The sequence below is a fragment of the Asparagus officinalis genome, chromosome 1 (genome assembly GCF_001876935.1).
Source record: "Asparagus officinalis chromosome 1, Aspof.V1, whole genome shotgun sequence".
NCBI classification, from domain to species: domain Eukaryota; kingdom Viridiplantae; phylum Streptophyta; class Magnoliopsida; order Asparagales; family Asparagaceae; genus Asparagus; species Asparagus officinalis.
Genome location: NC_033794.1, coordinates 19,326,438 through 19,344,355, shown reverse-complemented (window position 1 = coordinate 19,344,355; position 17,918 = coordinate 19,326,438). Strand labels below are relative to the sequence as shown.

Genomic DNA, 17,918 nt, shown 5'->3' with positions numbered 1-17,918 from the left:
CGATCTCTGGCGTGTCAACCTCGCCGGCGATCATCCCAATATTCTTTTTTTTATTATTATTTAAGAACCTAATTAGATCACATCTAATCAAATTAAATAACCAAAATACTTGATCTAATCAAAGAATCATAACCATGATCATATCAAAAACCTCAATTGATCTCTATCAAAAACAATTTTTTTTTTTGCGGATGAACAGTAATCCGAGAATGTGAACAGTAACCCAAGCCCTAACCTTGATCTTAATCAAAATTTTAATTTAATCCAATTAAATAATCATAACCCTTGAACAACAACACTATAGTTTGATCTAATCAAACTTTTAATTTAATCTAATTAATTTCAGTTTAACAAATTAAACTGAGATGAATAGTAACCCGATGAACAGTACTGCGGTGCACGAACAGTATTTCCGGCGGATGAACAGTAGCAACGGACGTGAACAGTGTTTCCTGGCCGATGAACAGTGTTCTCGAACGTGAACATTTCCGCCGATGAACAGTGTTCTCAGCACCAAACACCACCACCGATGAACAGTGTTCTCGGCCATGAACAGTACCTTCGATGAACAGTAACCATAACTTAAAAATAATTTAATCTTATTAAATTATTACAGATCGGATTCTAAAAACCGCTCTGATACCATCTGTTGGAATCATGACATACAACGCAGCGGAAAAAGTATATCATGACTATTAATCAAAATTAATTAAATATTAGAAGAATACCTGAAACGCTTTCCGAATTTCTACAATAATCTGTCCCGAGATCAATCCAAAATAGCTTCCTCAAGAGAAAAAGCCTCCAATTGAAATCCACCCGTCACCGTAGAGGAGCAATACTGAGAGATAGGTTCTCAAAAATCTATTTCTTCATATTATCTTCATAAGATTTTGAATCTCTTCTCTTAACCTCTCATAAGGCTACATATGAACCCTATTTATAGGATTACACTAGTCTTAGAGATTTTAACTTTAAACAATTCATAATTATCAAAAACTTTATCCATAACAATTAAGGATAGAAATAGAATTGTATTGCATGTATACCTCTTCTAATGACATTAGTGAGACCAATTGGGTTCCATATCGAGAACCAATTATTAATCAAATTAATAATTTTAATTTAACAATCAAATCCCTATCCGACCAATTGTTCATAAAAGCTCTTCCATAATATGGGATTAATTATTAATAAATAATATCTTACATTCACTCCCTTCCAGTATCATTTATTTTAGGCAACTCTTTTAAGCAGGACAACTCACCTATTTGCTCATGCCTAAATTTGCAATTCCCATGAACATAAATAAAAATCATTTTGAAACGTCAAAATATTTTATTTTTATAAGAAAGTAAATTTTTAAAAATATTTTTTTAAAACCACCTGCCGGCAGGAATTTAATAGCTTCATGGGAATGCATAATAAATTAACTCATCATAATGAGCATACTGGATCCTATCTAGACATCCATTATTTTCCTAAATGAAATTTAGCAACCCAATGTTTCAGGTTGTGTAGCGCTTACTAAACAAGCTTAACCATCACATCAAAGCATACTAAATTATCAAATCGAAAATAACAATATCATCAAGTCAAATGGACCATGTAACAATTTGAACTCTCTATCTCTTAGGTGACTCATCCTAGAGAATTCAAATACGGTCTAGTGCTACACACATCATAATGTGTGCTTATGACATACACCCGGAGAATCTCCATTCCCGATGGTTGAGATCCACCACCATATCTCATATATCGGTGTCATGCATAATAACCTGTTATAACAAAGTTATCATTTACTAGTTATAGGTTAAGCACAAATTTAAGAAATTTCTAAGTTAGATCATATCTCCAAGCAAGTGACCATCACAGTGCATGATCTAACAAAATAACTTCTAAGGATATATATAACAATTATATAAATAATACCCAAATTATGTGCAACAATTAAATTTATTAACATTACAATATTATTACATAATTTGTATTGGATGTTCAAGGGCAAATTATTATTACTATTCCAGCATTCTTGCCCGAATAACTAAAGATGATAGTAAAATATTCTGTTGAGGGGGTTGCGGGATGGTTCAGGGAGTTTTGAGGAATTTACAGAGTTCAAGGGGTTTTGCGAAATCTACCCCGAATAACTAAAGATGATAGTAAAATATTCTGTTAGATGTTTAAAGCATTTCAGAGAAAAGATTATCTTTCCTGCTCATATTTTCCTAGAATAGAATTTTAAATGCAGAGGCGATGCTTCTTGTGAAAAAAAAGGAGCTCAAACAGAGTTTCTAACTTCCGTTGCAACAAGCTCCTGTAGACTTTGGATATAAAAAATATTTGTTCAGTATAAATATTGTAAAAACAATATCATAAGTGATTAGCTCATAGATCAAAAATGAGAGTGTGCGGTATATCATGTCAATCTTAGTACTTATGCAAGGGTCCTAATTTGAAATTATTGCTTGATTCTGATCCTCTTCAAATAGTATCCAGGGAACCACTCAGATTGATGTAGTGCACTGTGTACCCAATAAAGGTTAGAAATAATTAAGGATAACAAGAATAACTAGCTTTTTTGACATCAGGGCCTAGGAAAAGTTCTTTGTGCATTCCCATAAAAGAAGTAAATTTAACGGAGATGGAAAAATATTGAACAAACAAAGATTGCGAATTACTAGATTCCTGATTAAATACATGCCTTAGCAGTGTGTAATACACACAATTTTAAGGTCTCAATACCATACCCAACTTAATGAACATTTAGTTTCGTGAAGATTAGTTACAACAAAATGGTCAGCATGTGTCCCAGAAAGTCTAAAAGCAATAATACATGAAACCTTGCTTAGCATATTGAACATTAGCATGCTATCTTAAACCCATAGTTATCCAATACACGGTATGTACCAGGTCATGGTACGAATTCGCGTAATGTGCAACAACGGGTTCATGATAATACAAGAGTAGTGTCACCTGTCAACTTCACTATCATATTGTAGAAGTAACTGAAATTTATTTCAGCTTCATGCATTAATATTAACAGTGTAAAAGATCTCAGGTGGCAGTCAATACCATATGAATCACATAGCCATCATGAATTGCAGCAACAGTAGTGGATCCACCTCCACTGGATAAGAAATAAATAAGCTATAGCTCAATGATTAAACAGATTTAGATACTTTTTAGTAGAATACTAATAGCAAAAGATAGTTGCTCAAGAAAGGACACTGTCTGATTTCGATAATATGCGCAGAATGCATACATCATAATAACGTAATATGAAGCATTGACAACTCACCATATTTACTCCATGTTACAAGCAAGGAAAATATATGCAGCATAAAAGGATGCCCGTTGGCATTTATCAATGAGTGCCATTTAGAACAATAAACATGGGTTAACAACTACAAATCCATGGATGGCCAGAAGAACTAGATCAAACTTAAGATTTGTACTTAAATACACCTTTCATTGGCAAGTATAGCTCCTCATGTAATAACTTCTAAAGAATCTTAGTCAGGTACAACAAATGAACAAAAGCAAAAAGGCCTCTACCTATCAACAACAAGAGAAGTAGCACGCCCAGCAGCAAATGATGTGAGGGCCTGGCACCAAAGTAAACATTTTCAGATAAAAAACTACAAAACTAAATAGCAGAAGCAACAAAAGTATGGCATAAAAATAAAATTAAAAATTCAACAAAAACAGACTTGTACTAGGAACGTACAGCATTTTTGGCTAAGAACAAAGCCGGAACTTTGTAATTCTCAAACATGAGTTTTGCCACCCTGTAATACACTCGAAAAAAGTACAGGTCTTCCATTTAACCTTAAAGGACACAAAAACAAAAACAACTATATGGCAGATTGTGTTTCAAAGCGACAATGACATGAAGGAAAAAAATGAAGCATAAACCATTTATTTGGATAAATTTTACGAATACATATTTCTGAGCATTAAAACATTGCTCAGAAATTAGATTGAGCATCATAGGCTCAAGGAGAAAAACAAAATAATAACTTTAATTGCATTGGCAGAAGGAGAGACGACCTTTCTCTTTGTTGTGGAGTGTTAGAAGATGGTTCCGCAAGCAGCATAGGGCGCTCTCTAGGATCAATTAATAAGTGTTCCCTGTCAAAAAGCAAGAAAAACATATTTATTAATTCCAACAACTAAGATCATTTCAACTGAAACAGGGTTACCTATACTTCATTACTTCTAGAAAAGCACTGATAAGAATATCATTTAGTAGTTTTCATCTGTCAATTTTCAAATCATCATTTTATCTTTCTGGCATTAAAGACTCTATAGTAACATCTTCAAATTTAATCATCGAAAATGGTTATTTAGTAAAGTTCCTAGTTCTTAATGATTGATTGTTTTTTACACTTCTATGTCAACTTCTAAAATATTTCTACATTGTAACTTAGGGTTTTCACTTTTCATGCTCTTTCCAAAGTTCAAATTTTTTGTATCTGATTTCGCATGTAAAAGTTCCCACGTAATTAATTCGTTTATAATTTGTTTTTAGTGTGTTTTGTGGCTTTAATTCAACATTAGTTCTTATTAATCAATTTTGTCTCCCAATTTAATATATTGAGTGGCATAGTTCGGGATAATTGTGATAAAGATTTATCCTGGATCTGCTCCTAATTCAGTTATGATTACAAATATGAAATCCAGAACCTATTTCAACTCAAATGTCGTTACTTTTCGAACCAAAATCTTTTATCACGTGTCCTACAGCATCCCAAGCGGCACTATTTTTCTGCTTAATGTTTTAGTGTTGCGCATGCCACATAGCACGACTAGTAATACAGTTAGTAAATCTTGGAACAATAAAAGTAACAACTGTATCCGTCGCAAGCACCTTACTGAAGCAACAACTAAACAATTTTAGCATTATAGAGTCCACTCACCTAAAAGCATGATCCCATATATTGTCAACGATATCCCAGTCAACAGCAACCCCATCTATAAAGGGTGATATCACCTGAACAAATAAATACACAAGTTTAATGAATTACAGAGATCATTGTAGGCTAAAAAATAACCTTCGTCTAACCTCCATAAAGTCTCTTCTGTATCCCAGGGCTTGACAGCCAACATACAATTTCCTCTTCGTGTTGGTTTTATCTGATTCGGACGATGTCATTCCATTTTTTGGAATCCGAACTGGATTCAGAATCCTTCTCAGATTTGACATTCCCAATAGCTCCTGTTTGACCAATTGACCCCACAACCTTGACAGAACAAATTAATTATTTAAAAAAGAAATTCATAAGAAACAAATATATAACTGGCACGGGCATCACACACATGCACACGCATAAACACCAGTCCTTGTTAATTGCAGGTTAAGTTGACAAACACACTCACTTAATACAAACAAACCCACATTAAAAAAAAAACAAGAAAACTGATTCAAAAGCAGCCACTTCTTGTTAGTAGATGAACCCCACCAAGAAATTTGACATTGTTTAGAACAAACCCACATAAATGGGTTTGTTGCCTATAGACCCCCATCAACCTATCATACTCGCACATTCATTCCCAAATCTGCGTATTTGCTAATTTACGCCTACATTCTCCCACATAACACATTGGTCATCTGGTTTTTTGGGGGGCTATATAGGCCCCAAAAAAAAAAAAGGTTTTTTTGGAAGAGGGGGTATTTTTATCTCTTTTTAAGCTTGAAATTTTACGATGTTAAGTGAGAGGGGCTATTTTAACTCAAGGTCAAAAAAATGTTGAGTTAGATAAGCAAATACTCATATTTGGGGGGGACGGTGGTCTGCACAAACCTTTGACCGCAAAATGCAGCAAACTGAAACACGCTCACAGATGAGAACACCGACCTCGGAGCGTCTTCGCCGGCGAGGCCAGCTTTGCAAGCGTGAGAAACCTAAATCGATCACAATGGCCGACGCTTCGTCTGAAAAGAACCAAAGAGATCCCCAGCAATTTCGACTTACAAAAAACTACAATCTCTCCTAGGGTTTTCATCGAAGCTGATACAGCATGAAGCGAACTTACCGCCGCCGTACATGATGCCGACCTCGGTAGCAGCAAGATCGAGTCTTAAAAAAAATGGAGATTACGAGGATTGAAGGAGGAGAGAGGGTAAAATCGTGATGAAGCAAGGAGGGAAAAGGGGCTTTTACGTAGTGTGGACCCTGAACTCCTTGGTATATGGATTAGTCGCACATTAGTCTCTTACATCATCCTTAATTGCCAGATTGCTCCCCAGATATCGTTATTTGCTTATTGGTCCCTTAAATCTTCAGTTTTCTTGTAACATTGTTTAGAAAATCTGTTAACTCCTCAAACTCTAATTAAGCTAATCAGTAACCCAACATCTCAAGTTACTTTATTGGTGTTGACTATGGCCCTTGAGTATTTCCCCGTGAATTTTTAAAGATTATATAGGGTTTAGTGGGAAGCTAACTGTTGAAATCACCTCAGTTTTGAGTTTGGCAAAGCAGGTTTGGATTTTGGAGGGAATGGGTTTCAGGTTTAAACTCCTTAATCTGGATAGGGGGTATAATGGGTAATCCACTTATTTGGTTATAATTAACCTTATTAACATCACCTAACAAGAGGGACGGATTGGCGAGAAAATTGAAGATTCAATAGCCTATTAAGCAAATAATGAAATGTGATGGACTATCTGGCAATTAAAGATATAAGAGACTGATATGCAATTAACCGTTATTTTTATGGGGACCAAGAAATTTGTATTCGTAATTTACACCCTCAAATCCAAGGTGGTGGTAGTAATATCTATTATTATGAATGAAAAAGTATTATAATTCTGATTCTAGCCTAGCCTAGCCTAGATAACAAGCTAGTGAGTTTGTAATTTTCCCTTCAATCCCTTGTAGACATTAGACCCTCGCATTTCGTACTTCTAATTTTTGAGTATAAATAACACTCCTGATATGATTCCTTGCACATATACTGCCAATGACCCCTAAAATTTTTAACTTTTACCTCCGAAACCCCAAAACTCCATAGAGTCTCAAACAACCTCCAATCTTTTATTTTTTTCCCATCAGAGCCCTTCACAGAGTGCCTTTTACGATTTTGCGGATTTTGCCCTATAAGCGCCTGTTTGGTACTTTCTGTAAACTTCATTTTGATGAGAATTGGTCAGAGGTTGCCAGTTGGGCTTTTTTTACTGCCACATTAGCTTTCTATCTGCACAATCAAAAGTAAATAGGTTATAGTAGCTTTCAAGCGAAAACAGCCGATCAAATAGGCCATGTTCACTCTACGAAAATGTCATTTCCATTCTCACATGTAAATGGATTCGGATCCTCTTCACTATAAAAAAAAATATAAAATACAGTGAAGAGATAGCTATCTAATCACACAGCTGATAGTTATGATTTTTTCATAGATATAAATGAACTCCGCTCAACCCACTCAGAATCCTGGGCCCAAACCCTCGCGGCCGAGACCTCTCCAACTAGACCTGCTCCTCCACGCCCATTCGACCGTCCCGAGCTCAAGCTCTACCATAGACCTTTCAAACTGCTGCCGTCCCGGCGTAATATAAACAAACTCTGCCCACACACATGCCCTCCTCATCATCCTCCCTCACCTATCCATCCCTCCTCTCCTCCTCCCCCTCCCTACCACCTTCAACCCAGCATTGTCACCATGCCTCCTTCTCATAGCAAGAAAGGTACAAACAGGCGCCTCCTCCATCTACTCTTCACGGCGCCACCCGTTCCCCAGCCCATTCCCCGGCTATAACTCCGTCATCACCCTACTTACTCCGTGCACCGTCTCCTCTCGGCTCGAAACGCGTCGCGCCTCTCCTTTCGCGATGGCTAAATAAAATCCACAAACTCTATTGGACGGCTTTCGTCCTCTACCGTCCCTTTACGACCGTTCCCCTTACTGTGAGACTTCTTGGGGTTTTCGGAGGTAAAAGTTAAAAAATTTTAGGGGTCATTGGCAGTAGTAATGTGCCGACTACACCGACCCTCCGCCTCTACCGACATGCTCTAGCCTCGCGCCCGCGTCCGCCCCCGACGCTGCCCACCTTCCCTTCGCTCCTCGGGTCCTGCTCCTCCCCGCGCCGCCGCTCCCTGCACTCCCACGTGATCCGGTTCGGGCTCCACTCCGACGCCTACGTCCTCAACACGCCATCTCTCATGTACTCCTCCTTCGGAGACGTGCCTCCGCCAGGAAGGTGTTCGACCAGAACCTCGGCTCCGCGGACGTCGTCTCCTGGACCGCGATCATCAGCGCCTACTGCGAGCGGGGGCGATGGAGGACGCGAGCCTGCTGTTCGACCGGGCCCCGGAGAAGAACCCGGTGACGTGGAACGCGATGGTCGGGGGCTTCGCGAGGCGGGGCGGAGGGAGGACGCCCGCGGCCTGTTCGAACAAATGCCGATAAGAACGCCGCTTCTGCGGGCTCGATGGCTCGGGTTCGCCAAGGCGGCTGTGCGCCGACGGGCGTGGCGGCGTTCGGGAGATGCTCGGCCGCGCGTGCCGCCGAACGAGGCCGCCCTCGTCAGCGCCGCCTCGGCCTGCGCGCAGCTGCGCTCGTCGGACCACGGCGACTTCGTCTACCGCTACGCGAGGGAGCGCAGGTCGGAGATGAGCGTGTTCTGGTCACGGTGACGTTCGTCGACATGTACGGGAAGTGCGGGAACATCAAGAAAGCGATACGATATTCAGCGGAATGCCCGTTAGGACGTGTACACGTGGAACTCGATGATATCGGTCTGGCCAACAACGGGCACTCGCACAAGGCGCTGACGCTCTTCTGGAAGATGAAGCTTCGACGTCCGACCGAACGACGTGACGTTCATAGGGTTGCTAAGCGCTTGCAGCCACTCTGGAAGGTCGATAAAGGGCGATGTTCTTGCGGTTTTATAAGATTAGACCTTCGGAGGAGCATTACGGTTGTGTCGTCGATTTGCTCGCGGAGCGGGAATGATAAAGGAGGCGGTTGAGTTTATGGATGGTATGCCGGTGGAGCCTCAGCCGGGGCTTTTGGGAGCGATTGCGGGAGCCTGCAGGACTCATGGCGAGCTTGAGCTCGGAGAGGAGGTGGCGAAGAGGTTGATCGAGTTGGAGCCTAAGCACGGAGGGAGATACGTCCTGTTGGCGAACATTTATGCGGCCGCGAGGAGATGGGATGATATGGAGATGGTGAGGAGAATGCTGAAGGAGAGGAGAGTTTCGAAGGTTGCGGGGAATAGCTTGGTTGAGCTAAAGTCCGTCGGCGATGAGAGCTTCAGTCCGTCGGGAACGAGAGTTGCAGGTTAGAGAGGAGGTGCTTGCATTTTATTTGGACTTGGGATGATGGGTTGATGGATGATTTTTGGTGGGATGCTCATTCACCGTATTGTTGCTGAAACAAAACGCATGACCTGATGACCCCCTCGACTTTAGGGCATTTTGCACATAACTCCTCTAGACTTTTGAAGTTTTTCTAACGGAACCACCCTGACATTTTTACCGTAAGTGGAGAAATGACGAAGACGGCCTTGTTGAAAAACAAAACGAGGGAGACGTGAGATGCTCTATTGTTGCAAGGATAATTTTAATAAACTGGGGGGCATTTTCCATCTTTTTTCTGCCATGCGTTTCGCACGTGAGCCTTCAAAATAGTCCTGTTACTTTGGAGGGTTAAGAGAGACAAGTTTAGGGGAGGATTAAGTGGAATAAACAAAATTAGGGGGTGTTATGTCCGTAAAATCCACAAAAGCACAGAAGGAAGGTGAAATTAATTCAATGTTAAAATTTATTATTTTGCCTATTAACAAAGGATTCTATGTCATAATTCTTGAAAGATATCTGCTTCTAAATTCTGAGTTACTATTATGAATATTGGATTATTTTGGAGGGATAATCAATCTGTAAATTTTTTTTGCTGGGTTTTGCGGACTTATTATCGTAGATTTTGGTAGTTTTAAAATTCTGTGTCGTGATTCTTTAGATTATTTAAATTCTATGCGTTAGTCCAAGAAATTATCATAAATTTTGGTATTGTTTTTAGAAGTTGTTTGTTCAAATGTTGCATCTTCATACCTGTAGTTTATTGCATCTTCTAATTGCATCCTTATCCTAATATTATTTCATGTACAATTAATGTTGGATATTCATGTGTGTGTATAATCTCACATCAGATATAACAAAAAAGATTAATGTGTTTAAAAAAAAACTTTTGGCTAAAATTGAATCCTAGCCAGTTTTTTATATTTCTTGGATAGTTTCTTTGATTTTTCTTTGGAAAAGTTTGTTCCCATCCGTGGTAGTAGTTTTTTATCAGACGAATTTCGCCCCAGATTCAATACCTGATGAGGTGCTTGAAGCATTGGATTCTGAGGTTCAGATTCATTTGAACTCAATTTCAACTTCTAAATCTTTTCCAAATGTTGGATTTCTTTTTGTCTCGACGAGTTGATCTTCGGTTGATTTAGATCCCTATTTGACACTCGTAATATCACCGCACATGTCTAGAGGCGGTGACTTATAGAATACAGAAAAGAGAGTAAGTGATGAAATGGAAAACGTTCACATGATACCAAGCAATTGCTTACCAAAAGACAAAATTATAAATGCATCATTGAGATCTTCACGTTACCGATTTTTTCATCGAGTAACTTTGTCTGAACTATGGAAAAAGATCCTCTGCGTGTCATCAGTTTCCATAGGTAGCTCCTCTTGAAAGAAACGTCGAAAAAATTAGATATCACCCCTATATAATGCATCTCAAATTTCACATAGACCATCTTCAGTTTCGTCGACTGAGAATTTCATCGGAGATCTTCGAAGCAGAACATTATTAAAGAGGAGCGGATCATCGATGGTTCGAAAATGTCACACACAAACTCATCAATCCATAATGCTCAACCTGGAAAAAAACACTGACGTTGTTGTTAGATATCAGCTACTCTGCGATGTTTAGAGGAGCGGTGATCCAACTTTTTGAAGCTTGAAGGGGTTTTTGGTTAACTTGCCCATGTGTACCTCGATGTATCAGTGTGTATTTTCGGTACGTCATGATTTCAGAGAGATGGGTATTTTCTGGAAAAAAAATTTGTTTACATCTCTCCTAACACAGCGTTATTCCTCATTAAGGTACTCATCTGTTCATAATAATGTCAAAAACACAAAAACACAATTCAGCATTTCTCAACCCCACCACCACAGCCAACATTAAATAACCCTCAGATTCCCTTCTCAAGCATTGCTCGTACCCTAGTCGGCAACCCGTAAAGCCTAATAAACCCAGCAGCGTCCGCCTGATTATAAATCTCTCCGTTCTCAAACGACGATATATCCTCCCTATACAAACTATATGGACTCTTTCTAGCCACGACAGTCACCGATCCTTTATAAAGCTTCAAAGTAACGGACCCCGTTGTGGTCTCTGTTATCTCCTTCATAAAAGCATCCATCGCTTTACGAAGGGGATCAAACCATCGACCAGCATAAACAAGCTCAGCGTATTTGAGAGCAATACGGTCTTTCTCTTGAATTGACTCCCGATCTAGGGTTAGAGATTCGAGCTCTTGAACTGCAGCGAAGAGAATAGTACCACCAGGAGTTTCATAGACTCCTCGGCTCTTCATGCCAACGAGCCTGTTTTCTACCATGTCTATTCGGCCGATTCCATTTTCGCCACCAATTTCATTGAGCTTGGTGAGAAGGGCTGCTGGTGAGAATTCCCTTCCATTGAGAGAAACGGGAATTCCAGAGACGATGCCAATCTCTAGATATCTGCAGATTTTTATACTAGTTAATTTGACGAAAGATCAAGAAACGAAATCCCAGAAATGGGTTAATTTGCGCATAAATACCCCAAGTTTACCTTGTTTGAACTTAGATACCCAAAAGCATTTTTGCCCAAAAAAAAACCTCAAACTTCAAGAAAATTTTAACTTCCATACCCAAACCCGTAAGTTTCTGTTAATTTTTTGTTAAAGTTGGGCCTTAGGGATATCAAAGTAAGATTTTTCTTGAAGTTTGGGGTATGAAAGTTTAAAATCTGTTCAACTTGGAGTATTTTTTGTGCAAAGACAACTTTGGGGTATCATAAAATGAGGTAAATGCCGGGATATTTTTCAGGCCAAAAGAAAAAAACTTTATAGAACTTTCCTTCCATTGAAGGAAATGTGTATGCTAGAGACGATTCCAATCTCTAAATTTTGGCAGATTTGTGTAGAAGTTTGATGTGAGATCAAGAAAGGGTTAACTGCACATTAACCTCCTGTAGTATTGTTGTTTTGAACTTACTGCCCCTGTAGTTTCATTGTTAGAGATATACCCCAGGGTTTTTTTTCTTTCTTTTCTTTCTTTTTTCATTTTACACTTCATGAAATTTTGGCAGATACTGTTGCACCTGAGTGATATTAATGAGTCTCCCTGAGAGTAAAAAAGTAATTAAAAAAAAGAAAAGAAAACCCAGGATCCATCTGCGATAATGAAACTACAGGGTAGCGAGTTCAAAAGAAGATACTGGAAGATTGATGTAAGAGCAAAAAATGATATCACCATGGTCAATAATGTCTTGAAGGTAGATTATAAGATACTTACTCAGGCCGGTCTGGTGCATCTTCGGGATCAACAGACATCATGTACATGTCTTTCTTTGGTTCATTCGCAGGATCCTCTAGAATGTCTCCCTTCAAAAGTCAAAGCAACCCATTATAACTTGCAGATATATGGAGATAGTTGTATTTAGCATAGTTAATTTTTCATTCCATGTACTGATGTATAGGGTTTCGATAATACAGAATGCATCAATGGAAGAGAGGAGATGCACTACCAACAAGCAGCAAGCAATACAGATATGAAAAGAGTTCCCATGCCTTGGTCAGTTCTATAAAAAAGATCTGCTGAGGGCAGTTTAATAGGAAAGAGAACTGTAAACTGATCGATTTTTTGTCATCTTCCAAATTTTACAGGCAGAAGGATCTATATTAGCTATACCTCTCAGCGAGATAATCATATGAAAGAGACTCAGGTATTAGCTATACCTCTCAGCGAGATAATCATATGAAAGAGACTCAGGCTTCTACTGTATGGACGATTGACAACATCTAGGATGAAAGCATTTAGGATTCTACAGAGATGCATATGCTTTTATACAAATGCCAGAAAAGAAAAGGTATCTAGAAAATGGTACAATTGGCTTTATCAAAGATTGGTACTTACTTTCAAAGTTTTAACGATTGGGAAATGCTAATGAGAGAGAGAGAGAGACTAGAAGACCCAAAAATGCCTGTTGAAGTAACCATAAGAATTTTTTTCACTGATTCTTATTGATGATGAGAAACCCATCATAACTTTTTATTGTTTTCTTCCAGAACAGTATTTACATACATAGAACTTGAAACCTCTTTATAAAGAACTTTGACAAGATCAATCGAGATGGTTATACAAGCGTGATAGTTGGAAATAAATGAACTGAAATGTCAAAATGCCACCCAAGACAACTCATAGAGACATTATCACAAATCACAAGAATTTCTTGTGCATGTGCATAGAAAGAGAGAGTTACCTCATGACTAAGGTGCCATAGATTCCGGTCTCTACTGTATATTGATTTCTTCGAAACAGGAACAGGAACATTATGTTTCTTAGCATACTCGATAGCATCTTCTCGTCCTGTGATCTCCCACTCCCTCCATGGAGCAACAACTTTGAGATCCGGATTTAAGGCAAAGAATGTCAATTCGAATCGAACCTGCGAGCCACATTGTTTACAAAAATATAAGCTTAAAAAATAATATAACTGAAGAAGTAAACAAAACAAATTATAGAAGTTGATCATACCTGATCATTTCCCTTTCCAGTGCATCCATGAGCAACTGCATCGGCTCCTACTTCTTTAGCAACATCAACCATTGCCTATTTTTTCAGGTATAACATGTTCAGACTTTTTAAGTTCCCACTTTCAGGGTGAAGGCAAAATAAATTAGGAAGAAAACTAATAATGTAAGGTAAGAATCGGGTCAGTATCCAAGAAATAATGTCCTTAGAAGTCAATAATAAAAACAGTCACAGTAAGAGGTATTAAGATATTCTATATGAATTTTGTAATCTCATGCATGCCTCAGGGGAAACTGCACATAATGCTCGTTTGGTAAATTAAATTCATTGTGCATTGACCCAAAAAAGATACTCTATATGAACACCTAAAGAAGTTTGTATCAGCTATGGCTTAAGAAACTACCAAATTCCTATAAGATATTAAGAACAATAGGGCAAGGCAAGCCAGTGGAGACATCTTAGAGAATATTTTTCTTCAAGTTTCATGTGATAGGAGACAAGAATAAAGATAGGTGATGAGCAAATTGTGTAACAAAACGTAAAGCTTTTAGGTATTAGACAATAATAAACTAGTTCGTTTTGAAAATAAAGCGAAACAAATTAGGAAGAAAACCAATATTCAAGTTAAAAATTGGGTCAGTATCCAAGAAATGATTAGACCTTAGAAGATGACACACAAAAAAAGTAACAATAAATAGGCATTAAGATATTTTATATAAGCACCTAAAGAAGTTTGTATCATTTAGTCCACTATAAGAAGTTTGTATCAGATATGGTGGCAGAAACCACCAAATTCCTATAAGATATAAGGAACAATAGGGTGAGATGAGCCTGTGGGGACATCTGAGGGAATATTTTTCTTTGAAGTTGATGAGCAAATCAGGTAACAAAAAGTACAGGTTTTAGGTATAAGACAATTATAATAAAAAATTGAGAAAAAAAAGACAATTATGAAGTTATTCATTTTTTTTTAAATAAAGTGAATATAAAAAGCTGAAGTTAATCTTTTTTTACAGACAAATGATAAAGGAATTAGATACTATCTTGAACAGTAAATACTGTAACACATATCGGCGGTGTCTAACATATAACTTGCAAAAAAAAAGTATTTAGTTTTGATTTTAATAAAGCTAGATAGGCTTGGCGAGAATATCCAACCTTTGTAATCCTTCAAAGTCAAAGAATTTCATAAACAAACAACCAACGAAATACATAGCTATAAGTTTCCAATAAGCGCATGAAATATGCATATGAAATCACCTTAGCGATAACAGGACGAGCCATTGACGTTCCAAGCAAGTACTTCCTCTCATATATTGCACCAGCACGCAAACAAGGGAATATGTAATCCTTAACAAATTCCTCTTTTAAATCCTTTACCACGAGCTGACAAGCACCACTATCTTTTGCTTTTTTTTCAAGACCATCCATCTCCATGACACCCTTAAAAAATTAGAAACTTTTCAGAAAATTGTCATAGGACGAATACCATAACAAGTTTTCAAGAAAAAGTTCAGTCAAAAATGTCATGCAAACTAGTGTTTCATGTCGAGCATTACACGATGGTGCAAGGGAATGCAAAGAATCAAGTAAATTAAGCAATAAACCTATTCAAGCATTAGAGCAATGGTTCTATAGGACTGACAAAAAAAGTTCATAGAATCATAAACTGCATGTTTATACCAATATATTTCATTGAATTCATTATGTCCTTATGAATGAAAAGGATTATATAACATGCATGCTACAATAAGAAAAGATCTTCTGTCAGCCAGACAAGAATTTTACATCAACAAGATAGAATATGAAAGAGAGAGCATATACATTGATAGTAGACATGCAAGGAAGATTAATATAAAACAGGATAAATTGAAGCAATTAGTGACCTACTTGACCAACATCTGCAGTGAAGCAAACAACATCACACCCATAGTTCACCCTGCAACAAGTAAATAGTGGAAGTTAATAAAATTCAGATAACATAGCCATGCATAACCAAGAAGATACACATTGACTTGAATACCGATTTTATGTCTTTATTCGTTCATGGTTTACAACTACATATACATGACAGAAAACACAATAAAATTTACACACATAACAAATTCCAAACTATTAAACATCAGGAAAGACGTTCCGTTTAGTGAACATAAAATCATGAGGATTTACACATGAATGTATCCCTTCAGAATTGCTTTTGTAAGAAAATTAACATCGAGAAACAATTCCTTGTGTCATGATGCTGTAGGAAATGCTGTAGGAAATGCAGAAGATAATTGCACACAATCTACATGGACAATTATCATTGAGGTTTTTTTTAACCTTTTTTTTGTGGATAAACTGCACATAAATTACCTTATCCATACCTTCAGTAGCACTAAATCCGCATCAACTCGTTTGTTAGCGCTAATCCAACCTCAATTCATGAGAAAGAGGGGTATAGCTTGCAATTTGTCCTTCTAAAAATGGCATATCAGGGATGTTGGGTGCTAGTATATGAGTTGAGGGGTGTTCAGTGCAAAATGTATAGATAAGGAAGGTTATGTGCAATTTACCCTTTATTTCTTATTCTCTTTTTTATTTTTTACGAGAATGAGGTCTCACATCACATGTCAACTTCAAAATCAGATCCAAATCAATGAAAGTAAGAGATTCAAGACAGTAATAGACACCTTAGCCAAGGGACAATGACAGATGTGTCAAGGCCACCGCTATAAGCTAGGACAACTTTATTTAATTTCCCACGTAATCCACTTCCCTTTTGACTCCCATGAGCATCAGTTGTGCTAGAAGGGATCCCCGCTGAAACATCCTTTTCGGAGAGCATACTTTGACTAGCTGCACAATAAAAAAAAATATAAATTAGAAAAATATTCAGGGCCACCAGTCTGAATTAAAGAATAATTTGTTACATAAAGCACTTAGTTTTGTCATACTAATAACTTGATTGAGATTGAAATAGTCTTCATAGATAACATATAGAAAAGATAATGTTTTTCCTTCCTCTTTGTTACTTGGCTCTTCGCCCTAGCTTTCCGCAATATGATATAAGCTTCTTAGTTTAAATGAAACAAAATAATAATAAAAAGGAGAGCCAGTGGTTTAATTTTTTAGTTCTACCACCAAACCTTCAATAACCCAGGTTCTAATAAAGATTTAGGTTATTAAAAAAATATGACCATATTAAGAAAAAAAGAACAATAAAACAAAGAGAGAACTTCGAAATTCTATTTTCATTTCGGATGGATACCGGGGTTCTGAGCAAAATGTCTTTGGCTTCGGCTTTGATGAATGACGGGGGCGCCACTGATAGCATTTGAAATTGCTCTTACCTGAAAACAGTGCCTGCATTATTATTTTTAAAAATATATAAAAAATGAAGCAAAAGGCTTTACTAGCTTCAATACCTTCAACTGTGAGATGGAATTTTTCAGAAAACAGATATTATCACCAAAAACTGGAGCCCCTACAAAAAAAGAGCGACTTTTTTGCAACAACATTGATCGACTATTGATACATAAATAAATAAATTATATCAATTGCTAATCCCTCAACTCCGAAAAAAGACTCAAACTTTACTACAGTTACTTAAAAATTGACCGCAGAAAAACTTAAGAAAGGGCTTTGGGGGTGGATTTACCCAATCTATTGTGGAAATGGGAGGAGATCTTTGGTGAAGAAACAGATGGAACAGCTTGAAGCTGAGCCATTTTTTAACCCAAAAAAATTTTCAAAAAGAAATAATAATAATAATAATAAGCCGGGTCTCTACAAAACCTAGGGTTTTTGAGAAGTTCACCCTTCCACTGGGAAAACAGCGGCGAGGTCTCGATGATGAGGTAATAAATGAAAGCGTGCTTTTCGATGTTATTATTTAAATGTTCAATAATTTGCAACTAGTCCCCTCAAGTCCTTGAAATTGCTACTGGGTAGCAAGATTTAAGACTTGGGGATCCAGTAGAAATATAAGGTTTTTATTTTGGTACTGAATTAGGCCATGAGATGGGCCTAGTTACGAGGGCCATTCTATGTTATCAACGGAAAACATTGATAAAAATGGAGGATACGTAGAAGTAAATCTCCTTTTTTTTTTTTTACTCTCCATTTCAG

The 17,918-nt window shown here is 37.6% G+C and overlaps 3 protein-coding genes across 6 annotated transcripts in view; 1 reads left to right on the top strand and 2 right to left on the bottom strand.

Moving 5' to 3' along the window:
* Nucleotides 1–6,052, bottom strand: part of LOC109831434 (actin-related protein 4) — a 37,232-nt gene extending 31,180 nt beyond the window's left edge. The window contains 8 exon segments of the mRNA XM_020398759.1: nt 3,559–3,608; nt 3,731–3,791; nt 4,054–4,134; nt 4,923–4,996; nt 5,069–5,246; nt 5,808–5,905; nt 5,907–5,938; nt 6,040–6,052. Coding sequence (XP_020254348.1) covers nt 3,559–3,608; nt 3,731–3,791; nt 4,054–4,134; nt 4,923–4,996; nt 5,069–5,246; nt 5,808–5,905; nt 5,907–5,938; nt 6,040–6,052 — 587 coding nt within the window.
* LOC109831427 (pentatricopeptide repeat-containing protein At2g02980, chloroplastic-like) lies at nt 8,958–9,293 on the top strand. Its single transcript, XM_020398750.1, has one exon. The coding sequence runs from the start codon at nt 8,958–8,960 to the stop codon at nt 9,291–9,293; it is 336 nt and encodes a 111-aa protein (XP_020254339.1).
* Nucleotides 11,054–17,667, bottom strand: LOC109820384 (argininosuccinate synthase, chloroplastic-like). 4 transcript variants are annotated; one of them, XM_020386536.1, is made up of 10 exons: nt 17,608–17,667; nt 17,216–17,221; nt 17,059–17,140; nt 16,481–16,646; nt 15,699–15,747; nt 15,069–15,251; nt 13,812–13,886; nt 13,537–13,722; nt 12,570–12,658; nt 11,054–11,753 (listed from the first exon to the last, which is right to left on the bottom strand). In XM_020386536.1, exons 4-10 carry the CDS (start codon nt 16,633–16,635, stop codon nt 11,201–11,203), a joined length of 1,290 nt encoding a protein of 429 aa, XP_020242125.1. In that variant the 5' UTR covers nt 16,636–16,646; nt 17,059–17,140; nt 17,216–17,221; nt 17,608–17,667; the 3' UTR covers nt 11,054–11,200. The 4 variants fall into 4 exon arrangements, with proteins under 4 accessions (XP_020242125.1, XP_020242117.1, XP_020242112.1 ...); XM_020386528.1 differs by having other exon boundaries at nt 17,216–17,274; nt 17,608–17,666; XM_020386523.1 differs by having other exon boundaries at nt 17,216–17,274; nt 17,586–17,656.